Raw genomic sequence first — 27,260 nt, 5'->3', positions numbered from 1 at the left:
TGTATAGCCATATTAATTATGGAGATGGGCAATTTCATGGGGTTTCTTTTCTGTATTCGGACAGTATAACCTAAATCAGATGATTGTACAGTTCCTAGAAAAATGGCAATATTTCCTTCACTTGACTCAGTATAGCCAGCATACTATAAACAATGTGTTAGCATTACGGTGGAAGATTTTATCTCTAAAACCAAAAGAATTGTGACTGCATCTCTGCGCTATAAAGCCGTATAATAGTATCAGGACAAGTAATGCAGGTTATTACAAAATGGCACAGCTGTCTACAGTAAATAAAGAAATGTAAAATACTTAGGCAGATTTATTTCAATTTTAGTATAGCTTACTGTTGCAAATCCATTTTTTTGTAAGTGAAAAATGAAATTTATTTTTTTATATATTATTTGGTACTTTTTATTGTAGTTGTCCCTCTCCTTGGGAGGAGAAACATGATTTTATATTTCACACAAAATCCAATTTTTTTCCAGTTAAAAGAAATATACGCAAAATCAGAATCTCATTGTGTACAGTGAATAAATGGAAGACAATAGTTATAAATGTGAGAGAGCGTCTGCATCACAGAAATGAGAATTTGAGAAGTACAATATTCCTCAGGTCAGACGAGTGACAGTTTCTGAAAAGTGAGCAATTTGTCAGTGTCATGCAAGTCCCCATCCTCCCAGCTTCCTCCTGTCCTATCCTCACCATGAAAGCCTGTGGCCTTAGCACTGGGGACACTTTGACAGTGTCCCCATCCTTTCCAATTAACTTCACTTGCTTTTTAAATTAGTGTTAACGAGCTGTCCTGCCACTATCCATCAGCAACCTCAAGGCTCGACCTTCAGTAGGAAAGGCCCACAAGTATTTATCAGAATAGAAGTCATACAATGAAAATAAATCATGGGTAACACAATGCAAACAAGTAAAGAAAAAACAAAAGTGTTAAATAGCACAGCATCCTGTAAGAATGGTCTAAGCCTCATTTCCCTTTAGTATTCATTTCTGAGCTTCTGTTTGTGTATTAAAGGGGAACTTTAACATTGTTGGCCTATCCTTAGAATAGTTTACCAATATCTGATCAATGGGCGTGCAATACCCGGGACTTCGGCCGATCAGCTGTTCCCGATACCTGCAGTTGCTGGAACTGCTCCATAGTGGAGCTGCATGCTGCTTCAACTGTATAGTCCCCCTCTATATACTGCCCCATTCTGCAGGATATCACATCTTTCATCCCAAACTCTACACAGCCTCATCCTGACATATATATATCTCCTTTAAGCCCCTCTATACACAGCCTCATCCTCCAGTATATATCACCTCAGACACTATTTATGCAGTCCCATCCTGCATTATATTTCTTTGCTTAGCCCTGCTAAATATGGCCCTATTCTACAATATATCACACCTTTTATGCCATTCTGTACACAGCCTCATCCTGCAGTGTATATCTCCTATCAAACACTCTATATACAGCCCTATCGTGCATTATATTTCTTTGCTTAGCCCTACTATATATAGCCCTATTCTGCAGTATATCACACCTTTTATGCCATTCTGTACACAGCCTCACCCTGCAGTGTATATCTCCTATCAAACATTCTATATACAGCCCTATCGTGCATTATATTTCTTCGCTTAGCCCTGCTATATGCAGACCTTTTCTGCAGTATATTACACCATTCATCCCACTCTATGCACAGTCTCATACTCCTTTCAGCCCCATCCTTCAGTATACAGTCATATGAAAAAGTTTGGGCACCCCTATTAATGTTAACCTTTTTTCTTTATAACAATTTGGGTTTTTGCAACAGCTATTTCAGTTTCATATATCTAATAACTGATGGACTGAGTAATATTTTTGGATTGAAATGAGGTTTATTGTACTAACAGAAAATGTGCAATCCGCATTTAAACAAAATTTGACCGGTGCAAAAGTATGGGCACCTCAAAACAATTCCATTTCAGTTAAGTTTGATGGTCGCCGAGCATGGGCAGCCCGCTTCAAATCATCCACAGATTTTCAATGATATTCAGGTCTGGGGACTGAGATGGCCATTCCAGAACATTGTAATTGTTCCTCTGCATAAATGCCTGAGTAGATTTGGAGCGGTGTTTTGGATCATTGTCTTGCTGAAATATCCATCCCCTGTGTAACTTCAACTTCGACACTGATTCTTGCACATTATTGTCAAGAATCTGCTGATACTGAGTTGAATCCATGCAACCCTCAACTTTAACAAGATTCCCGGTGCCGGCATTGGCCACACAGCCCCAAAGCATGATGGAACCTACACCAAATTTTACTGTGGGTAGCAAGTGCTTTTCTTGGAATGCCGTGTTTTTTGCCTCCATGCATTATGCCTTTTTGTATGACCAAACAACTCAATCTTTGTTTCGTCAGTCCACAGGACCTTCTTCCAAAATGTAACTGGCTTGTCCAAATGTGCTTTTGCATACCTCAGGTGACTCTGTTTGTGGCGTGCTTGCAGAAACAGCTTCTTTCGCATCACTCTCCCATACAGCTTCTCCTTGTGCAACGTGCGCTGTATTGTTGACCGATGCACATTGACACCATTTGCAGCAAGATGATGCTGCAGATCTTTGGAGGTGGTCTGTGGATTGTCCTTGACTGTTCTCACCATTCTTCTTCATTGACTTTCTGATATTTTTCTTGGCCTGCCACTTCTGGGCTTAACAAGAACTGTACCTGTGTTCTTCCATTACCTTACTATGTTCCTCACAGTGGAAACTGACAGTTTATATCGCTGAGACAATTTTTTTGTATCCTTCCCCTGAACAACTATGTTGAATAATCTTTGTTTTCAGATCATTTTAGAGTTGTTTTGAGGAGCCCATGATGCCACTCTTCATAGGAGAGTCAAATAGGAGAACAACTTGCAAGTGGCCACCTTAAATACCTTTTCTCATGATTGGATACACCTGCCTATGAATTTCAAAGCTCAATGAGGTTACAAAACCAATTTAGTACTTTAGTAAGTCAGTAAAAAGTAGTTAGGAGTGTTCAAATCAAGAAATTGATAAGGGTGCCCATACTTTTGCACCGGTCAAATTTTGTTTAAATGTGGATTGCACAGTTTCTGTTAGTACAATACACCTCATTTCAATCCAGAAATATTACTTAGTCCATCAGTTATTAGATATATGAAACTAAAATAGCTGTTGAAAAAACCCAAATTGTTATAAAGAAAAAAGGTTAACATTAATAGGGGTGCCCAAACTTTTTCATATGACTGTATCTCTCTTTTAGCCCTCTCTATATACAGCCCAATCCTGCAGTGTATCTTTACTTTCTATACCTCTTATACCTCTATATTATAACCCCATTCTGCTGAATATCAAGTTTCTTAGTTTAACACAAACAGACACCGCATTGTTTACTGGTTGAAGTGCTACACTGTAAGGCTATGTGCACATGCTGCGTTTCTTTGACGCTGTGTTTTTGTGCGGTTTTGGCCGCTAAAAACGCACAAAAACGCACCCGCGGCAAAAAAACGCATGCTTTTTTACCGCGTTTTGGTGCGTTTTTGATCTTTGCGTTTTTCTGCGTTTTTCCAATGCATTGCATTGGGGGAAAACGCAGAAAAACGCAGGAAAGAATTGACATGTCCATTTTTTTTTTTTAAGCTCAAAAACGCACCTTAAAAAAAAAGTTTTGTGTGGACAGCAAATATGAAAACTCTAGACTTTGCTGGGGAAGCAAAGTCATGCAGTTTTGAGGCCAAAAACGCACCCGAACAACGCACAAAAACGCCACGAAAAACGCACCGTGTGCACATAACCTAAGGCTATGTCCACACTTTGCATTTTTACCTGCTTTTTTGCTGCTTTTTCAACTGCAGCGTTTTAATGCCAAAATGCATGCGTTCTGCTTTTCAAGCAAAGTCTATGGGTATTTGGGATTTCATGTGCACACTATGCTGTTCAAAACACTGCGTTTTTGTGGCAGAAATTTGGGCAAAACTCTGCTTTTTGGCTATGTCCGCACTTTGCGTCGAGGTACTTGCAGTTCAAAACGCAAATGGCAAAAACAATTGACATGTTGCTTCTTTAAAAAGCAGAGTTTTTGCCCAAGTTTCTGCCACAAAAAAGCAGCATTTTGAACAACATAGTGCGGACAAGAAACCCAAATTCCCATAGACTTTGCTTGAGGCCTAAAACACACATCCATGAAAACCACGTCCGAGTAAAACGGGCCGTTTTTCGGGTCCGTTTTCTGTTTTTTAGGTCCGTTTTTATGGTATGTGTGGCCTGCGTATGTATCCCGTATGCTAGCCGTATGTGCGTGTGAAATGTCCGTGTGTACGTGTGAAACTTAACTGACATGTGTTTGTGTTGTCCGTGTGGAATGTCCGTGTGTGATGCAAAATGTCGTTTACTACATATCGGCAGACAGCAGACAGAGTAGCGGGATGAGAATGAACTCGGGTGAACTTCACCTGACTTCATTGTCATGCCGCGGCTCTGTCTGTGCCGTGTACTGATTAGCGGTCACCTGTGAAGGATTCACCGGTGACCGCTAATCCCCCGAGTGACTGAAGTGTCCCCCCCTCTCTCATACTCACCGATCCCCGATCACCGGCGCTGCACGGCGTTCACACTGCTCCGGCGGCTTTTTCTAATTTGAAAAAGCCGGCCGCTCATTAAACAATCTCGTATTCCCTGCTTTCCCCGAACACCGGCGCCTATGATTGGTTGCAGTGAGACACGCCCCCACGCTGAGTGACAGGTGTCTCACTGCACCCAATCACAGCAGCCGGGGGGGTGTGTCACTATGGAGTATAGAAATAAATAAATAAATAATTAAAAAAAAACGACGTGCGGTTCCCCCCAAATTTAATACCAGCCACATAAAGCCATACGGCTGAAGGCTGGTATTCTCAGGATGGGGAGCTCCACGTTATGGGGAGCCCCCCAGCCTAACAATATCAGTCAGCAGCCGCCCAGAATGGCCGCATACATTAGATGCGACTGTTCTGGGACAGTACCCGGCTCTTCTCGATTTGCCCTGGTGCGTTGGCAAATCGGGGTAATAAGGAGCTATTGGCAGCCCATAGCTGCCAATAAGTCCTAGATTAATCATGTCAGGCGTCTCCCCGAGATACCTTCCATGATTAATCTGTAAATTACAGTAAATAAACACACACACACGAAAAATCCTTTATTAGAAATAAAAAACACTAACAAAGTCCCTCATCACCAATTTATTAACCCCGACAAAGCCCTCCATGTCCGGCGTAATTCACGGACCTCCAGCGTCGCATCCAGCTCTGCTGCATGCAGGTGACAGGAGCAGCAGAAGACACCGCTGCTCCTGTCACCTCCACTCAGCTAATGAAGGCAATAGCGCGATCAGCTGAGCTGTCACTGAGGTTACCTGGATCCAGCGGTGGATGCAGCGGTGGCCGCGGGTAACCTCAGTGACAGCTCAGCTGATCGCGCTACTCACCGCCGCTCCGGTCAGCTCCACACAGCAACTGAGGTGAGTAGCGCGATCAGCTGAGCTGTCACTGAGGTTAATCGCGGCCACCGCTGGATCCAGCGGTGGCCGTGAGTTACCTGACTGACAGCAGCTGATCGCTATTAGCTGTGTGGAGGTGACAGGAGCGGCGGTGTCTTCTGCTGCTCCTGTCACCTGCGTGCAGCAAAGCTGGATGCGACGCTGGAGGTCCGTGGATTACGCCGGACATGGAGGGCTTTGTCGGGGTTAATAAATTGGTGATGTTAGTGTTTTTTATTTCTAATAAAGGATTTTTCAGGTGTGTGTGTGTTTTTTAACTGTAATTTACAGATTACTCATGGAAGGTATATCGGGGAGACGCCTGACATGATTAATCTAGGATTTAGTGGCAGCTATGGGCTGCCAAAAACTCCTTATTACCCCGATTTGCCAACGCACCAGGGTAAATCGGGAAGAGCCGGGTACAGTCCCAGAACTGTCGCACATAATGTATGCAGCAATTCTGGGTGGCTGCTGACTGATATTGTTAGGCTGGGGGGCTCCCCATAACGAGGAGCTCCCCATCCTGAGAATACCAGCCTTCAGCCGTATGGCTTTATCTGGCTGGTATTAAAATAGAGGGGGGACCGCACGCCGGTTTTTTTAATTATTTATTTATTTATTTTACTGCACAGTATAGACACGCCCACCGGCTGCTGTGATTGGGTGCAGTGACACAGCTGTCACTCAGCGTGGTGGGCGTGTGTGACTGCAACCAATCACAGGCGCCTGTGGGCGGGTAAAGCAGGGAATACGAGATTGATTAATGAGCGGCCGGCTTTTTCAAAATAGTAAAAGCCGCCGGAGCTTTTATAACAGCCGTGCAGCGCTGCGCCGGAGATCGGGGAACGGTAAGTATGAGAGAGGGGGGGGAACTGACCGACAGACAGCGAGAGGGACAGATAAGACAGAGAGACCGACCGACAGACATAGAGAGAGACCGACCGACCGACGGACTGAGGGAGAGAACGAAACAGAAAAAGAAAAAGACCGACATCACATGAAAAAAGCACAAAACGTACAGGGAACAAACAGAGATGCGTCCGTGTCACTCGGACGTGTGCACAGACCCATTGACTTTCATTGGGTCCGTGCTGCGTGTTGCGTGCTGAAAACGGACATGCTTCCTTGCAAAACGGAGACACAAACGTAGCACGCACACGGACCCACGGACCTTAATGAAAAACGCACATGTGTCCTCAAACATTAAATAACATTGGTGCACGTTTGGCCCTGTCTCCGGTATATACGGAAACGGACCAAACACGCACGTTTTCTACGGATGTGTGTTGCAGGCCTGAAAAGCAGAACGCATGCATTTTGGCATTAAAACGCTGCAGTTGAAAAAGCAGCGAAACAGCAAGTAAAAAAGCAAAGTGCGGACATAGCCTTAAACGCTGCAGTTGAAAAAGCAGCGGAAAAGCAGGTAAAAAGCAAAGTGCGGACATAGCCTTATTAAGTGGAAGACTCTGCCCCATTTTCTAACATGTCCTCCCTTCACAGGAGCAGCTCTTTCTAGACACAACCCAAAGCAGAGCTATACTGACAGGAAGACAGCTGAGTGCAACTGTACTGTACATATCTGATGAAGAGTGGAAAATTGCAGGATAGTTCCAATGGCCACTGGAAGATAAATAGACCCTAAAAGGACATCCATTAAGGGGATGTACAAATTGGGGCTGATTTAAAGCTGACATATTGGCAGAAATTAATAAATATCATGTGTGCATTATTATGAGAATATATTATGCTTTTGGGAATAACCCAAATGTCTGTTTAGTCTGTTTACCTCTTTTGTGCTGGATCTATTATATCCCATGATGAATTTGGTGACTTAACTACTTATATATTTACAGAATACATGGTTAAGTTTATTTTTTGATGGGACATTGAAATAAATATATGGTATACCATATTATAATATCACCATAGCATTGGGTCCCTTACTCACTCTTGTTCTGGTGAAACCATGTATCCTCCACGCTCGAAGTATCATGTGATAGCTCAAAGCCAGGCGTGTAACCTGAAATTCCTTACCAAAATCCGTAGCAGGGCCTTTTATTATACCGAAGTCTAGGAGCACCTAGGGAGTTCTAGCTGCCGGTTTCCCAGTCTTTAGCTCATCAGCATAGGACTTACATTAGAAAAATGAATTTGTACTGCTGGGGCAGCCACTTTAACTACATGTTCAAATTTTCTAACTATAATACATAACATTAACATATATATGTGTCAGCAGATTACATGCGCTGCAGTATCCAGTATAATTAAAATAGGAGCACTGACAGCTCCCAGGACCCACGCAATATTCACTGTATATCAGCTTCACAGGGTAGAACATGGACATGGTTGCTGATGTTATAGATGCTCTCTGCATTCTGGATATCTAAAGCATTCAGCAAAGAATAACATCAGTATAATGACATATTCTCACTGCAATCAGATTTGGCAGTGAAGGACAATCACATTATTATTCAGAGATAGGTATTGTACTATGCTTTTATACCGTGGTTTGTGCTACCAAGGATACATTCTTAGAACTTTCTGTTTGAAAAACAATGCTGAGACTGGCAAGTTCCTTCAGATATAGTGCATTCGCATCCACAGTATATCTGTATATCTAGCCTTGTGTCTTATTGCTGTTTTATATTACCGTGATGCCTGATACAGAGAGATGAATGAATCCTTAGAACACATAGTTCCAGATTCATCATTTGCGATTTTTATGAAGTCACTTTTCTTTGTCTTGTGTTACTCGCTCAAGACTTTTTGCACCGAATTCATCAAAATGGTGCACACAAGTTCATGAATTTTGCATAAAATAAAAAATACATCTTTGTTTTTGTCATTCAACTGTTTTGTGACATTTTAGCTTAAAAAGTGTCTTCTAAAATAAAGAACCAAAAAATATAACTAGTCAGCTCACCCTTGGAAGAATCAGAGCACGGATCCCGTAATGCAGTGAGAGAAATGAAGTAGAAAGTCCAGAGCAGAAAAAAAATCTTCAAAAAGCCTCTTTATTTAATTTTCCATCAAGCAATCATAAAAAATCTTGAAATCGCGGCTTAAAATATTAAAAATGAATGCCGACGCGTTTCAGGTATGATGCCTTATTCATTGAATACAATCACTAAATGCCCCTTCCAATCACGGCTTTTTCAAATAACCAATCGATTCCAATCGGAGTGACTTAAATCCAGAAATCAGAACCATAAAGTTAATTAGATTAAGAATTTGAAGAAGAATTAGATTAAGTAGATTAAATCATGGCGTATATTCACACCTAACTGTGTTCTAGTTTTAAGTACATAAATCTACCAAGTTTCTGTGTTAATTAGTTTTTGTTTGATGTCTCCTCGCAGATGGTTGTACAACATGTTCAATGTCTATGACTTTAAAATGAGATGTGTTTCCATTGTGATTGAATACAATCCGTTTTCTTCTTATAGTATACATCTTGTCTTAAGCTGGGTTTACACACTGCAACATCGCAAAGGACATCGCTGTAACGTCACCGGTTTTGTGACGCAATAGCGACCTCCCTAAGTCTCTGTTAAGTCTCTGGTGAGCGTTCAAACAGGCAAACCTGGCCAACAACGCAACAGCGATCCGGACCTGCAGAGCGACCTAGCTGCTTGTTGGGGACGTTGATAAGCAGCCTTTTGAAAGGGAAGTTGCTAACAAAGTCGCTGCAAAGTCTTCACACACTGAAACTTCATGCTGCACAGCGGGAAACAAAGGACCTAGGAATGGTCCTGAACGATTTGTAACGATTACAACTTCACAGCAGGGGCCGGGTCGCTGATAGCTTTCACACACTGCAACATCGCAAACAACATCGCTATTGCGTCACAAAACCGGTGACGTTACAGCGATGTCGTTTGAGATGTTGCAGTGTGTAAACCCAGCTTTATAACTGAATGAGGTCGAAGGACTCAGCTAATACTGATGGATGGGGACGTTTCACATTTCTACACATACCCCTGCGGCTCTTATTGGTGCATAGTAATTTCTTTGTTTGGGATACTATATAAACTGGTCAAATGATGTAATAAAACAGAATTTTCCGTACACCACAGAGCGTATGTGCTGCATTGATTTCCCAAGCGCTTGTCAAACAAATCTTATTAATTTGGGGTTCCAATGGCATAGAAGGAGCGTATTTCACTCACATCATTGTGTTGATTAATAAAATGTTTAGAAGTTTGATATGTATATGAAGTTCTGGTCATTTAATTTTTATACATGCAATAAATAGGGCGTCATAGCCGAAACGCGTCTGAGTATGTTTTAATGTTTGAAGGTGTAACTTCATGATTTTTCATGATTGCGCAATGGAAATTTAAATAAAGAGGCTTTTATGAAGATTTATTCTACGCTTTACTTTCAACTTCACTTATCTTCTAAAATGTTTAAAATTTGCACCAAAGTTTCAGTCACACATGAAATCACTCCAGTGTATAATGAAATACATTTGCCACAAATTTTCCAAGTTTTCAAAAAGTTGCAAATATATCAGAAAACGATAAACTCTGCCCACAATGGTGTTCTTAAAAGTAATAGATTAACACAGCTAAATACATTATGAGCCCCACAAAGCTTTTTTTTATACATTATGAGCACCACTTAGTCCCACAAGGGCTCCTATATGCTTTCTGTGCCCCACACAGTCTCCTATATACATTATGAGTGCCATCATAGGCTCTATTATACTCTATGAATGGCCCTCTATATATAGTGTGAGCCTCAACAATTTTCTAAATACAGTATGAACCTACACATGGCCTCCTAGGTACAGTATGAGCCCTCACATAGCCTCCTATATTCAATATGAGCTCCATATACCCTCCTAAATAAAGTTTGTGCCCCCAAATAGCCTCCTAAATACAGCAAGAGCCCTAATATAGCTTGCTAAATACATTATGAACCTGATATGGTCTCCTACATACAGTATAAGCCTCCACATAGACTCCTATACACATTATGAGGTTCACATAGCCTTTTATATATATTACGAGCCCCCACATAGTCTCCTATATACATTTATAACCCCCACATAGCCTCTAGTATACATTTCTGACCCTTACATAGCCTCCTATAAACATTATGATCCCCACACAGTTTCCTATACACATTATGAGCTCCACATAGACTCTTATATACATTATGAGCCCCACACAGCCTCCTATATAAATTAGCTCCACACAGCCTCCTATATAAATTATGAGCCCCCACATAAACTGTATAGAGTATGGGCTCTTGCATAGCCTCCTAAATATGATATGAGCCCTACATTGCCTCCAATTTACATTATGAGTCCCCACATAGGCTCCTATATATTTTATGAGCCCCAACAAAGCTTCCTTTATACATTTCTGAGCCCCCACATAGCCCATTATATACAGTATGAACCCCACAGTGCCTCCCATATACATTATGAGCCCCCACACAGCCTCCTACATAAATTCAAACATCCCATCCACATAAAAAAACACTACATACTCACCTCGCTCCTGTTCCATGGTACTCTCCTCTGGGCTGCAGTTCACTGAGGCTCTGCACAGCACACATGATGATGTGATGTCAACATGACTGCTGTGCCTCACACTGATTGATGGAAGATGGAGGCCGCGGCCCTTCCTCCACCAATATGTTCACCATTGTCGGCATCCTGAGGATGTAAATAGTGGTTACAGCAAGAGCGGTGGAGGAGGGTATGGTGCAGCCTGTGGGCCACTGTTTTCAGCCCTTCGACTGTCTTAGTCCACAGGCCGAAGTAGAACAGCTAGAAGACTGGATGTGGCAGCACTTTGCGTAGCCCTGTTCTAGAGCACCAAAAGATTCTCCTAGAATAATTCCAGATTCTTGTAGAGTACCAGAACAGTCTCCTAGAGTACTAGAAGATTCGTCTAGAATGCCTGCATATTCTTCTAAAGTGCCAGAAGTTTCTCCTAGAGTACCAAAAGAATCTGCTAGAGTAACAGAAGATTCCCCTAGAGTACCAGAAGATTCTGCTAGAATAACAGAAGATTCCCCTAGATTACCAGAAGATTCTGCTACAGTAACAGAAGATTCTCCTAGACTACCAGAAGATTCTGCTAGAGTAACAGACTATTCCCCTAGAGTACCAGAAGATTCTGCTAGAGTAATAGAAGGTTCCCCTAGAGTATCAGAAGATTCTGCTAGAGTAACAAAAGATTCCCTAAGAGTACCAGAAGATACTGCTAGAGTAACAGAAGACTTCCCTAAAGTATCAGAAGATTCTGCTAGAGTAACAGAAGATTCTCCTAGAGTACCAGAAGATTCTCCTAGAGTACCAGAAGATACTGCTACAGTAACAGAAGATTCTCCTAAAGTACCGGAAGATTCTACTAGAGTAACAAATGATTCCCCTAGCGTACCAAAAGATTCTGCTAAAGTAACTAGATTCTCCTAGAGTACCAGAAGATTCTGCTAGAGTAACAGAAGATACCCCTCGTGTACCAGAAGATTCTGCTAGAGTAACAGAAGATACCCCTCGTGTACCAGAAGATTCTGCTAGAGTAACAGAAGATACCCCTCGTGTACCAGAAGATTCTGCTAGAGTAACAGAAGATACCCCTCGTGTACCAGAAGATTCTGCTAGAGTAACAGAAGATTCCTTTAGAGTACCAGAAGATTCTGCTAGAGTAACAGAAGATTCTCCTTGTGTACCAGAAGATTCTGCTAGAGTAGCAAAAGATTCCCTTAGAGTACCAGAAGATTCTGCTAGAGTAACAGAAGCTTAGTACCAGAACATTGGCTCTCGAAATGTCCAACATAAGAAAACCCTGATTTTAAATTCACTCACTAGTCCATTGGGTCTAGTTTTTAAGAATATACTTCTGCTTAACTGCAAGGTTGGGCTCAAAATAATTTTATCTGCTGGTCTCATTTTGATACTAAGTGAAGAAAGACATTCCCTCTGGTACCTCGGGTATTATATAGAAATAAGGCAGCTGGACCAATCTTAAATAGACTCTTTCATGTACCAATGACAGACCACACATATGGTTGACATTTTGAACTACAATGTAATAAAACACAATACAGCAATGTACAGTGTATGACCAATCATATCTGTTAAAAATTTCAGTTGACATCATTGAAAGATTCAGTGTATCTGATTAAAAACTTCCACCAATCCATAACCGTAGACTTTTGTAAGTAAGTTTATATATCAAGAACTGTATATCATGAATGCAGAATGGGCTGCAGATATATTTCTCTAATACTTTATATTCTTTCTATAAAAATGAGCTGATAATCAAATCTTTCCATCTTTCTGCACTACTGAGATCTGAACCCTGTGGTTCACTATTTCTTTGAGATGTAAAACGAGGCCCATATCTATCAGATATAAGGCAGTGCAAGTGTTTATTAATGTATTAAATAATCCTGCGAAACTGATTTTTCATTTCACTGGCATCATGCATTAATCCTGTAGCAAGGTTGGGCTCAAAATAATTTTATCTGCTGGTCTCATTTTGATACTAAGTGAAGAAAGACATTCCCTCTGGTACCTCGGGTATTATATAGAAATAAGGCAGCTGGACCAATCTTAAATAGACTCTTTCATGAACCAATGACAGACCACACATATGGTTGACATTTTGAACTACAATGTAATAAAACACAATACAGCAATGTACAGTGTATGACCAATCATATCTGTTAAAAATTTCAGTTGACATCATTGAAAGATTCAGTGTATCTGATTAAAAACTTCCACCAATCCATAACCGTAGACTTTTGTAAGTAAGTTTATATATCAAGAACTGTATATCATGAATGCAGAATGGGCTGCAGATATATTTCTCTAATACTTTATATTCTTTCTATAAAAATGAGCTGATAATCAAATCTTTCCATCTTTCTGCACTACTGAGATCTGAACCCTGTGGTTCACTATTTCTTTGAGATGTAAAACGAGGCCCATATCTATCAGATATAAGGCAGTGCAAGTGTTTATTAATGTATTAAATAATCCTGCGAAACTGATTTTTCATTTCACTGGCATCATGCATTAATCCTGTAGCAGGAGTATATATGAAACACTGCGGCATTTTGGTATATTATAGGTTAAGCAGCCTGTCCAATCCATTTAATGCACAGCAAGTTCTCCTACAAATAACCGGTTGCTTTGATATTCCAGGTATATCGGCTCGGCAGGAATTCTGTGTGAGTAAGAAATGGACTGAAGGTTTCCAGCTATGCAGTAAGAGAGGAGAGTTGGGTGGGACACCTCGGTCCACGGCAGGATTTCACAGCCTTCACCTGCTGCCCAGCATGAGGTTTTCAAGATATATCAAACGTGATGCCTGATGAAACCGTACTGTATGTGATCTCTTAACATCCTTTACATTCTAAGCATCAAGCTTCAAAACTTAACAAAAAGCATTATGTAAGTGTGGTATTCTAAGAGTACTTTATTATTCAGATAGAAAAAAGACATGGAGTCTGGTCTGCTAACTCCTCACATTTTACTCCCTTTATGTTTGCTTGATGTTACGCTTTCTTGTTGCAAGTTTCTAAGTTCTATAGGTAATAAGATTGAAGATAGAAATACAGAAAAATACCAAAAACCCTTGTTATTTGATACTGGATTTGCTTTCCATTAGCTGGAAAAATACATTTTCAGAGAACCTTAAGGGTAACCTGTCATGACCCAAAATGATATTAACCTATAGATTAAGCCTATATTTGTAGGTTAATAGCATGTGGGGGCATAACAGGCTACCTTTAAGGTCCTCGAAGAAGTGTTCTAAAACAATGTGGCCATCACACTGAAAGTACAGCTACATGGAGGAAATCATTCCTGCAGCCTCTGACTTTCAGTCATTGAGATTTCAGTCCCCTGTCAGTACATAGTGAGCGGCGGCTATAAGCATACCGCAGCATTAACTGACAGCTGTCTCTGCAGCGTACCAGGGCAAAGTCAGCTGTTAGTCAATCTGCTAGGGCGTACTTATAGCCGCTACTTAGTGTGACTGAAAGCTGGAGGCTAATTTTGTCCCGGTAGCCAGGCTTTCAGTGCTGTGGCCGGGCAGATTTAGAATGCTTTTCACGTGCAGATGATCCCCATATCTGCAGGTTAATAGCATTTGGAGATATGACAGGTTTCCTTTAAGGCTGTAGGCATTAGATAACTGTAAGCCAAACGTTCGTTACTCCAACAGTTTTTGCTCTTAATTCCCCTACACACATTCACACTTAGCTCAGCTAAGCAGACATGTGCCCTCTGCAGATAGAAAGGAGTAACTGCTGCCAGACAAAGAATTATGCCAATATATACCAACACGACATAAAAGCCTCACTAATTGGTCTCTGTAGGGTAAATAGGGGCCTATGGACACATTTGACATATGAGCTGGAAGCTTTCTTATTTGCAGTGTTAATGCTTCCCTACTTTAAGGAAAATTACAAATTTATATTATTTTATTAGGTATTTGGCAAAAAATTATTTAGCATCTTAGTGTTATACACAGTAGACATATCCCAGAAATGTATATGATATAATATTGTCAGATGTCTACATGTGTTTCCCACACTATTCCCTAGTTACACTGAAATATATGTATCTAATTAGTAATGTGAAACTGTAGACAAGTTGAAAAATATCTGTTCTTATGATCGCTACTTTTATTTATATCAGATATGACAAATACTTCATAGATCTTTACTTACAAACGTGAATAATATTTGCAGCACCGTAACCGAAAGCAAGGGAACTTAATATCAAAGCAAATGTGATATTGCCAAAGCAATTACTTCTTGCAATTATTTTTCTTTATTATATAATAAAATACAGGTTGGGCCAAAAAAACCAGAACAGTTTTTTGTTGAAAGAAACAATACCCGCACCAAGATCAGTTACTATAAGGGAGAAGGACTGACATTTGTAGAATATGAACTTCACAAAAATAAAATATAAACAACAGTGACATTATGACATTTTAATTCAAATGCATCAAAAGCGCTTCTTAGACTAAAAACACAAATAATACATTTGATAATATTTAAAAGAGAGCAGCCACAGCTCTGACTTCTTCTTGATGTTCAAGTTGTTCATAGGCAAAGAGAGGAGGCCAATGCTGATTGGGCAGAAGGCACGCAAGACACAATGTCGCGTGACTCCCAGGAGAGTGAGTGCCGATACTGCTGGAACAGTTCCTGCACCAGAGGTGAGTATAAGCGCTGTTATAGTAGTAAAGGCAAACAGGGGTGTAATGACTGCGGTCACAGAGGTCACCATTGTGACTGGGCCCGCAGGGTTAGGTGCCCGGCGCCTGCCCTGCAGATCAGCATCCAGCTCCTTTCTGTGAGAGAAGTGCTGTGCTGTTCTGTGGCAGACCATGCGGTCACTATATGGCCCATGAGTTTGGGGGGCCCAGTATCAGTGGCATTGGGCCCTCCTTACCCGTCAACGCAAGCAGCAATGATTAAGCATCAAGTGGAGCGTTCCGCTCCATATATCATCATTCTTCCCCTGTGCCTGCCACTCATTGTCTTAGCTCAAGAGAGCGTTGTGACATCACTACTGTGTGACTGCTGTGCTGAGACTGCAGGATGCAAGACAGGAGACGTTCTGACCGAAGCAGCGGGGGACAAAGAGAGGTGAGTACTTGTTGTTGGTTTCTTTTAATCAGTGAGTACACGGTGGCCAGAAGCCTATGGGGCTGCATTATACATGTAGGTCTATGGGGCTGCATTATACATGGAGGTCTATGGGGCTGCATTATACATGGAGGTCTATGGGGCTGCATTATACATGTAGGTCTATGGGGCTGCATTATACATGGAGGTCTATGGGGCTGCATTATACAATATGAAGGACACCTTATACATGGACTATAGGGGTGCATTATACATGGAGGAATATGGGGCTGCTAATGCAATATGAAGGTCTTTGGGGCAACATTATAATACATATAGGACTATGGGGGCTGCATTATAATATATGGAGGACTATGGGGGCTACCATATAAATGGACTATGGGGGTGCGTTAAAAAACATGGTGGACTATGGGGTGCATTTTAATACAGGACATTGAGGACTATGTGGTATAGTATAATATATGTAGGTCTATCTGGTGCAGTATAATATATGGAGAATTATGGAGTGAATTATAATACATAGAGGACTATGGGAGTTGCATTATAATAATTGGAGGACTATGAGGGCTACTTTATACATGGAGGACTATGGAAAATGCATTATAATACATGGAGGACTATGGGGGTGCATTCTAATATATGAAGGGTTATGTGGGACCGTTTATACTATATGGAAGACTATGTGGGAGCCATTATTGTATTTGGAGAACTATATATGGTGGGGGACAAAGATACAAGCATGGGGAGGGAAACTTTTGTGCTGAGGGAAAAAGGCTCTTTCCCTTAGCACCCAGCTTCTCCATGCTCTGTTATACATCTTCTCTCAGCACCCAGCTTTCCCATGCTCTGATATGGGAAAGTTGGGTGCTGAGGGAAAGATATATAACAGAGCATAGGGAAGCTGGGTGTTGAGGACAAGTTGGATATCATAACATAGGAAAGCTGGGTGCTGATAGAAAGAGGGATTTCAGATCATTGGAAACCTGGGTGTTGAGGGAAAGAGCCAAGTGTCAGCGTCATTATCCCATACCCCGAGTGTTGGTGTATGTGGAGGGGGGCCAGGGTCCAAACTTTGCAAAATCAAATTTTAGTTACTCCCGTGGAGGCAAAACTTTTCTAACCTATTCTCAGGATTTGCATAATCGACTCCTGGGTATCTGCAATGTCAGGGAGTGCCCAAAAATATGAGGTTGTCCTTTGCCCATAGATCCTTTATTATGCTAATTGTGCACTATGCTACTTTTACTGCTTTTTAGAATAGGACGATCCTGCAGTTTATCTGCTCATCAGTCCTGCGTGTCTCTGAAAAAGCCTGTTCCTATAAAGGCCTCCACTAATACAGTTCTTTTTGTAATTGAACATGCCAAATTAAATACCTACATGTAAAAACTGCCCTCCAAAAGGAGTAACCCTAAACTGGCATTGACGGGAACCATCGGCCTCAATGGTTTCTTAAAAAGCTCTGGTAAAATGAAAGCCGAGTTCCGATTCCAGTGACTTTGGGTAGAAAATTCAGTTTTACTGTAAGACAGTTTTGACAAATGATAGCCAAGGACCATTATCCTATAGGAACCACATAAGGAATGTAGAGTGCAGGTTTTCAAGGCATAACATTTTGAGTCCTATAAAGTATAATTTTAGACTATTACAGCTACTCACCAAATAGTGATGTGATCATTCAGAGGTTCTGTCTCCATTATAGTGAAGTTGATGTTAATTCCATATCCTATTGGCACAGTAATGATCCAGGAACAATCCTGGGAATTTGGATATTGGCTAGGGAAGCCAGGGGAATAGATAGAACCATTGAAGGCTGTGACATTTCCTCCACATGGAACTAAATAGCACCATAAAAGACAAAAGAAAATAGTAAAATATTAATTTAATTGATTACTATGAAATCAAAATGATTAAATTATTGTTATATCTTGCATCAGATTTTATCAGCCAAGTTGCAACTCTATGTAATTAAATGGACAATTTCTCACCAGATGTTGGTAATGGTAACAACCCATCCAATCTACACAGGTAAAGAAATTAAACCATAAATATCTTGAAATTTAGTGATGTGTAATAATGAGAAATGACGCAGGTGAAAAATTATTGTTTAACGTGTTTACTGAAATGCATTTAATACTTTGGGCAAAAGCCATTGTTGGTAACAGCTTCAAAACATCAACTGTATGAAGAAACTGGTCGCATGCTTAACTCAGGTGTAATTTTGGCCCATTCTTCCACACAACACTCTTCAAATCTTGACGGTTCCATGGGCTCCTTCTATGAACTCTGAGCCTAATTTCCTTCCATAAAGGCTGTATTGGATTCAGGTCAGGTGTTGGCTGGGCCATTCTAAACAGCTCATTTTCTTTCTCTGAAACTACTTGAGAGTTACCTTGACTGTGTGATTGGGACCATTGTCTTGCTGAAATGTCCACTCTTGTTTCATCTTCATCATCCTGGTACATGGCAGAAGATTGTTGTCAAGAACGTCTTGATATATTTGTCCATTCATCCTTCCTTCAATTATATGACGTTTGCCTTTGCAGCATGCTGAAGAACAGCCCCACATCATCATGTCCCATCTCCAAATTAAAGAGTTCAATTTTGGTCTCATCTGACCAGATTATGTTCTTGTAGTATTTTACAGGCTTGTCTAAATGTTGAGTAAACTTTAAACGCAATTCAACATGTTTTTTTGTTCAGCAATGAAGTCTTGCATGGTGAACATGCATACAGATCATGGAGGTTGAGTGCATTACCTATTGTTTTCTTTGAAACAATTGTACCTACTAATTCCAGGTCTTTCTCTTGCTCTCCACAGGAGATTCTTGGCTCTTGGACAACTCTTCTGTTAATTTTTTTCATTTCTCTGTCTGAAATCTTGCAGGGGAGCACCAGGTCATAGCCAGTTTATGGGGAAATTATGTTCTTTCCACTTCTGGATTATGGCCGCAACAGTGCTCACTTGGGGCCTTCAGTAATTTATAAATTCTTCTGTAACCAATGCCATTAGTATGTTTGCAACAATAAGGTTGCAAAGGGCTCAAGACAGCTCCCTGGTTATACCCATCATGAGATGTTTTTTGTGTGGCACCTTGGTAATGACACACCTTTTTATAGCACATCAGTTGAATCAGTTGATATTATTTTTCACTAAGTGGCAAGATTATTTTCTAATTACTGATAGATTTCAGCTGTTGTCATGACTTTCATGACGTTTTGCATCTCTATTTCTTTATGTGTTCAATACTTTTTCTCTGTTTCATTTCTCATTATTACATTATTAATTTATGGACATCTATGGTTTGATTTCTTTGCCTGTGTCGACTGGGTGGGGTGTTAATGACATCTGATCAGAAATTTATGTCAATAACGCCTTTAGAAATATATTTACTTACAAATTAGTATCATGTTGAATACTTACTTCACCCGCTGTATATGCTGAGGCGTAATTTTAATGCTATAGGCCCCTACTGCACAGTTTGGATCATAGACTCTTCTCTTCCCATTTTATACCAAGAATTAGATATATTTTACAGTTCCTAAATTTTTTTTTTCTTGGCAAATCAGGCTTTCAATGTGCATGTTTTCCCCATGTTATTGCTCCTGCATTTTTGGCCATGGCCCCTCTTGAATTCCACACTCTCATCCATGCCCACTTTCTGCTACTTAAATGTGCTTCTGCACACCAGGGCTTAAGCGGGGTTTACACGCAACGACATCGCAAACGAAATATCGTTGGGGTCACGGAATTTGTGACGCACATCTGGCCTCGCTAGCGACGTCGTTGCGTGTGAAACGGACGAACGACCGTTAAACGATCAAAATTACTCATCTAATCGTTGATCGATGACCGGTTGTTCTAATCTCGATTATCGTTGCTGTTGCAGGATGCAGATTGTTCGTCGTTCCTGCGGCAGCACACATCGCCATGTGTGACACCGCAGGAACGAGGAACATCACCGTCCCTGCGTCCGCCTGCAATGAGGAAGGAAGTAGGTGGGCAGGATGTTACGGCCGCTCATCTCCGCCCCTCCGCTTCTATTGGGCGGTTGCTTAGTGATGCCGCTGTGACGCCGCATGAACCGCCCCCTTAGAAAGGAGGTGGTTCGCCGGCCACAGCAACGTCGCTAGGCAGGTTAGTCCACGTGACGGGTGTTAGCGATGTTATGCGCCACGGGCAGCGATTTGCCCATGATGCACAACTGACTGGGGCGGGTGCTTTCACCAGCGACATCACTAGCGATGTCGCTGTGTGTAAAGCCCGCTTTAGTGTCACGGAGAATAAAAGAAAACACTTCGGGTGTTCTGCTGTCACACAGTGACTACTGGGGTTCTGTCAGGTATAAGGGAACTCTCAGTGAGTGCCGCAAAACACAGGGTATGCAGGGAACATGATGCAATAGTGAGACCTGGTACAAGGGAGTTGGGTCATCTCCTGCTACTCACCTGAGGCTGACCCCTGCACTTCCTAGTATCCCTATATGGGTCTTTCCCCTGCTGTCACTGATCACATGCCCAGGCCCTCGCTTGCCCTGAACTCACCATGGCTAGTGAGAGCACTAGTTTCACCGCTGTAATAATACAACAAAAGGGAAGAAAGACAAACAGGGGGGAAATAGACACAAAAAGGAAACCACTTCAAGCTTCTCCAATGCAGCTAAACACCACAGCTGCAACACTAATGATTTCTCAGCTTCTTCCAGAGATTTGCTCCTTCCAAAGTGGTGAATGAAGATTCTTTATGCGGCATCGGATGGTAAGATACATGACTTTTTATAGCGAAGGAGAGTAGACTTTCACCTGGGATTAAGGCTGGAAGGACAGCCAGACAGGAAAGAGTCCTTAACCCATACAGCCCCGAAAGCAACTAGATTTCACTCAAATACAAGTAGTCGATCTGCAAGTCACAAGTCGTTGTGACCTTCTGATTCCAGACTAACCAGAGGTCTCCCCAGAGTGGGACACACTCATGACAGTTTACTGGCAGGATGATTGTGTAACCCCTTAGGGTATCGCCAACTCATTATGAGATAAATATGACCCCCATGTTTGGATTGTGTACAGGCTCATAAAAAGTCACTTTTTAAATACATCTTCCTGGTATAATATACTATCCTTGTTTCAACAGTAAAGGGGATAGGGTTCCTTTAATAATAATTTGCAAGCTCAAGATTGCAATCAGTCATGCTCCACTGTGGCTACACTCTATTTTCTTAATTAGAAAAATGCTTCCCTTTTGAGTATCAGAGTCCCATGAATAGCTGTGTAATAAGAGATTCTTATTGTTCTTTTTAATTGATCGCATTTCTTTAGGCTTTTAATCAGTCCCTGTAGCTCTCAAATGCTCTTTATACTTGTCTTGTATCTTTCCATTCACTAACTTTACCCTAGGAGTAAATGCTCACGTCTTTTTCAGGGAGATTCCTTCTAGAACCCACCTGAAAAAGTACTAAAGAAATGCCAAAAAGAATGAACAGATGCAGAGCAATATCAAAATGATTTGCTGTGCGTAGTGTCCATCTATTTCAAAATTTTTAGAGATGCCTCAAACTTTGAAAGCCGTAAAGCAGCTAAAAGAGGTGACCAGTCCATGCTTCCAGTGCCTTTTTTGGAAGCCACCAATATATTATATATGGAATTAAAAAGAAAAAACACCAATAGCAAAGCCTCTGTAAAAGACGTCCAAAAACATGTCTAAAAAGATGCTTCAGGGAAAACCTCACAGGTGTTTACCTAAAGTGTCTCCTGCTTCAAAAACAAACAGGTTCCATGCTCTAAGGTTCCATGCTCTAACCCTAATTTTGAATGCTGAGTACGTACCAAGAAAATAATAAGGCAAATCCACAAATGTAGTGGTAACGATTAAACAAGCCGAGAAAGCTAACAAATATATATGCAGAGGAGTCAAGAATGCAGCTGCTGTTGGCTTTTAGGCCTCCCTACCATGACACGTTCAGCTGCTGTTGGCTTGTAGGCCCCCCTGCCATGATACGTCTCGCTGCTGTTGGCTTGTAGGCCCCCCGACCATGATACGTCCAGCTGCTGTTGGCTTGTAGGCCCCCCTGCTATGATACGTCCAGCTGCTGTTGGCTTGTAGGCCCCCCTACCATGATACGTCCAGCTGTTGTTGGCTTGTAGGCCCCACTACCATGATACGTCCAACTGCTGTTACATCAAGTTGCATTACAAGTTAACCTACCTTCACACCTCGGAAATGGATGATCCCAGTTTCTATTGGTGCCATGCTGACATGTCAGAACTGAGTAACCTATTAGCTGGTAACCTGGAGAACATTCAAAGGAGATTGATTGTCCCACATTGTATCCAGCGCCTCGAACTACACCATGGGGAAATGGTTCTGGGTCTGGACACTCTTGAAGCTCATAAGCTGCAGAACAAAGAGAAAATACATTAAGTATTGAAATATATAGTCCATTCATGTATCCCAAATAGCTTTCATAAATAAACAGACAAAAAGGTTTAGAAGAGCTTTATATAATATGCCATTTATAAAACTGAGAAGGTTATGAGAAGTTTGACATTATCCTTTATGTATGACTTTCTAGGTGGCACATAAAAGCTGATTCATAATACCTTCAGACATAAAATCCACACATTTTTCTTGTAAACTACTATCACTTGCTAAGGAAAATGATAGAACTGTGAAAGAAGTACTATTAATGTGATATTTTACCATACTACTGATTGTTTCCTTAGATCAATGAAGCCATTCTTCTACCCAGCACCTTTTATATATGACAATACCCCACACTATACTATGATAAAAAGAAATATAAGTAATAAACTTAGACTGTATATACTGTATCTAATTCACACTCTATACTTAAGGTTTCTGTGAATTATCCTTATTGCAAAGGCTTTAACATTTATTATAACATCACATTAGGTCATTATCCAAAGTATTGAAAATGACTCAATTTCTTAAAATGAAGGTTGCTAAAAGTACCTTGATATTCTAATTTGAAACCAGGTTTATTCTGAGAGTGGTCACTGTGGAAGTATATTGAGGTTTCATGGGATGTAGAAAGCATGTTGCCAGGTGTCTCAGACCCACTAAACCGTCCAATCACACTGCTGGTTTCATGTGGGCCATTGCGGATCTCCACAAAATCGTGATTGGCTTCACTGGCGAAGCTGAGAAACTGAATGTGGGCTCCTATAGCAAGTACATAAATAAAATGTTACTTATACAGTATGCTACATTGTAACTTTTTATAGATTAAACACTGATAGATGGAAAATAATTAAAATATCTAGTCTTTAAGGGTTATTCTGAAAATCATAATTTGGTTTCAGTTTTCTGTACATACAGAATTAATCATATGTGCCAATACAACCTAATTTGATATCTGCACTGATTTGCAGCTATCACTGTACTAATGATAACCCCCTCCCGGGCTCTCTTCTTCTTCTCCCTCCTTTGCCACTGGATCTATCGACCAGTAGTTCTCATGATGTCAGTCAACCTAATGATCCTGTGTAATAAAACATCTGAAAGCCGTTTTACAGCTTATTTCAACTAGGTTAGGGTGAAGATCCCACTTATTCCAGCTATATTTACACCTAAAGACCCTATCTAATTTACAAAAAACAGATGCACCTATGTTCCTATCTAATATAACACCCCTTAGATCATCTCCTGCCATGCTCATTGCCCTAACAGCCATGCTGTACCACAGCCCAGCTATTCTATGATCAACTTTGCAATTCATGCAGGGGACATAATGATAATGGGATGAAGATCTAGATGAACCACCAATGAAATGTCTAGTTTGTAAATAGTAATAAATAGAGATGAGCGAACCTGAGATTCGGTTTTCGAACTTAACACCAAATTTTAAAATCAAGGTTCGGGTTTGTGGATTGGATGCTGTATGTGTGAACAAAACTCATGCTTAGGTACGCTTGGTGTTCAGTCATATGCAAGCTGTGTGCAGTGTTTTAACGGTGCACACTGGGGTAACAACAGCGTGCTCAGATGTGTGCAGCAGAAAAAAAGCAACACAAAGTTTGAAAAAGCCCCCCACCCTCCACAGGAAGTATTCTGCTTTTGGCTGGCTGTATGTGGGAGGAGACTGAAACTGCCAATCAATGACTTTATCTGGGGTTTGGGTCAAACTCAAGCCTGTGGAGCTAAGTTTGTTTGCTGCCGGCAAATCGAGCCTTGATGGAACCACTCATCTCTAGTAATAAATATTAGTCAAAGAGTTGGCCACAGTCACTATGTTCAAAACTATCAATGGTCAACTTGTGCATGTAAGTAACAAATGCCCCCCATTGAGCTCTATCTGTCTCAGGAAGCAAAGGTAGGGGCCTGCAGCACAATGGAGAAGAAGTGTGCTGCTGAGAAATGTAGCTTTAGTATATAGAAAGGGCGACCCCCTTCTGCTATGCGACGTTGGATAAGCAGAAGGACAGAAAGAGATGAAAAAATATACAAAGATACAAGAAGAAACTTTATATTGGGTGCGTACTGTATATTTAAAATACAAATACTGTGCATTGTAAAAGAATATTTCCACTGTAGGAATAACACTTTAATTAACCAATAAGCTACTGACAGACATATGTACATTGAAAAGTTAAAGACAGAATAAAGATGGATAGAGTTACATATAAAAATATAGTGTTTTTTTCATTTTGGTGTATCATTTTCATGAAGTCACACTCATTTTCTGCGATACGACACTCTTCTTATTGAATGAAACATAAAAGAGTCTAAAACACTTGATATGTGGAACATAGACTGAGTGCTTAAATTCTGGCTTGATTTGAATCTTAATTCTGCCCTACTGAATTCTAATTAGACAAGACTAAAATGGTTCGTTTTTCAAGCCAAAGGTTCTGTAGAAGTTCCAGTCATTTTTACTGCAAAAATAATGATGCATGCTGTGCAATTCTTACTGCCAAAGTGATGGAAACCTTGGAACAACCTCTAACAGAATGGCCCAGTGCAGATGTGAAAACAGTCTAACAGACAGAGAGGTAGACAAACTGCAAACCAGTCACCCCTATTCTTATGAGATATTGGGGAACCAAGTACCATAGTATTTAGGAGTTGAACACATCTTGAATTTCTCCAAACTATTAAATATACAATGCTCCCAACCACCAATTCCTGATTCCCAAACCTCTAAAGATATTCATACAAAACAGAAGCATTATCTATTATTTATACACATAACATCATTAGAAAGCATGGCACACCATTATTGGTATAGTGAAATTAAAGAGTTAATTATAGTCACACTTCATTATAGCCTCACATTAATTAGCTGGTATAACTGTTTTGTGCTTGATGGCATACTTGCAATTAATTCCACACATTGACCACATTAATATTTAATCTACTAATTTTCTCTTTTTCTCTGTATTACAATATAGGAATTAAAAGGGTATGAATTGTGTCATGTTCCTGAATGAAGAGAACTTCTAGCATTGTGATTTATTTTGATTGTTTTTGAATAAAATTGTGTATACATGTTTTTTTGCACTGAGCCTATATGATCTATAGGCACAACATAGGCATAACATCCATATTGGATCTACATTGGACTGGAGCCGCAGAAGAAAGTGTAGATGTACACAGCCTGATATTTTGCGGTAGGTGATGTAGGTTACAACTCCCCCACCCCATAGAGGACATTGGATAAAACACCAATGGTCCCCGTTTTACAGTGGAAGGAAAAGCTTAGCTTGAGGACTATCAGTGACAAAATAATAAGTAAGGACATTTCTGATTCAAGCATAAGCTGTGTCTCATTTCTGAGCTATAATACATTTACTCCTTTTTATGATAGGGCTCCATGATGAAATGGTGTCGCCGGAAAGTCATAGTACTTCAAAGTGCCACACTAAAAGTGTCTAAGGTGCTATTACCTGTCTCTAAATGTGAGGAAACTGTACAATCAACATGTCACAAGAAGTCACAAAGAACAGTTTCCAGAATCTCGAAATGGCAGTCTTTCATTTACAACACGGTGATACATTTGTAGCAAAGCAAAATGGAGTAAAAGGAATTAAAGAAAAGCCAATGACCTACAGGGAGATTCCAGGAGGGGGAAATTAAATAAATGAATGTGAAGCAGGGACAAAATGTCACAAAAATGCTACACCTAAAATTAGAAAAAAAAACAACTTTTGAAAAGGCCATTATTATATATACTGGTCTGCTGCACTTTTAGCATATACAGCAAAATATTTTGTCTTGTGGTAAATAGACCCTAATAAATTGTTGAGAGGGGAGGGAGGGTGTGGAGAGAGCCGGCTGGGGATTATGCTGAATTCTTTACTGCGTTTTATTATCCTAATGCCATATCATACTGTATTTTATGCCACTTGACCGATAGAGCATGGATCTACCAATTGTATAAGGCAGCATAATTCATGAAAAATCTAGTGCAAGATACGATATGATTATATACTGTAGCTATTACATGTTCATTTTCCTGGAAAACACTGTGCATAATAAAGTGGTTAGCACCAGGCGTTGAAAACTTCTATACTTCCTCACTGGTGGCTTGTTCCCTCTCCTCCCTTCACTCTCCCTTAGGTGTGTACTTCTTATGTCATGTTTCCTAAGTCTTTTTCAGTCTGGCTCAGGTAGAGGCACACTGCCTGAATATTCAGGTAGTATGGCTGTAACTGCTACCTCACCACTAGACTCTGCTACTTACAAGTCAAAGTCAGCTCTTTCTCACTGCCTGGGTCTGCTACATTACTCAACAGGTGAACCTCTAAAAAAAAGTCACCTCTGCCACCTGCCCAGCTTTGATTCATTTATCTATAAGTGAATCTCCTGGCAATTCCAGCTCTGCTTTACTTCTGGGCAGTGCTACATTTATCTAAAAGTGAGTTTCCTGATGAATCCACCTTTACTGTACTGCTGTTTTCTAAATTTATCTACAGTACAAGTAAGTCTCCTGACAAACCCAACTCATCCATTTCTGCTGCATCACGGTGCTCCAGGTGACATCCAGTTTATCCATTTGTACTGTGCCATGTTGCTTCAGATGTCGTCCAGCTCATCAATTTTGGCTTTGCTATGTTGCTTCAGATGCTGTCCAGCTCCTCCATTCCTGCTATG

The 27,260-nt window shown here is 40.7% G+C and overlaps 1 protein-coding gene across 3 annotated transcripts in view; it reads right to left on the bottom strand.

Moving 5' to 3' along the window:
• CSMD2 (CUB and Sushi multiple domains 2) overlaps positions 1–27,260 on the bottom strand; it is a 1,639,331-nt gene that overhangs the window by 106,134 nt on the left and 1,505,937 nt on the right. For all 3 annotated transcript variants that reach the window (XM_075336114.1, XM_075336115.1, XM_075336117.1), the window contains 3 exons: positions 23,121–23,330; positions 22,353–22,541; positions 17,810–17,987 (listed from right to left, as the gene is read on the bottom strand). In XM_075336114.1, coding sequence (XP_075192229.1) covers positions 17,810–17,987; positions 22,353–22,541; positions 23,121–23,330 — 577 coding nt within the window. The remainder of the gene's footprint in view (positions 1–17,809; positions 17,988–22,352; positions 22,542–23,120; positions 23,331–27,260) is intronic.

Source organism: Anomaloglossus baeobatrachus, chromosome 2, assembly GCF_048569485.1.
Source record: "Anomaloglossus baeobatrachus isolate aAnoBae1 chromosome 2, aAnoBae1.hap1, whole genome shotgun sequence".
Taxonomy (NCBI): Eukaryota; Metazoa; Chordata; class Amphibia; order Anura; family Aromobatidae; genus Anomaloglossus; species Anomaloglossus baeobatrachus.
Note: the sequence above shows the minus strand (reverse complement) of the source record. Positions and strands in the feature narration are given on the sequence as shown.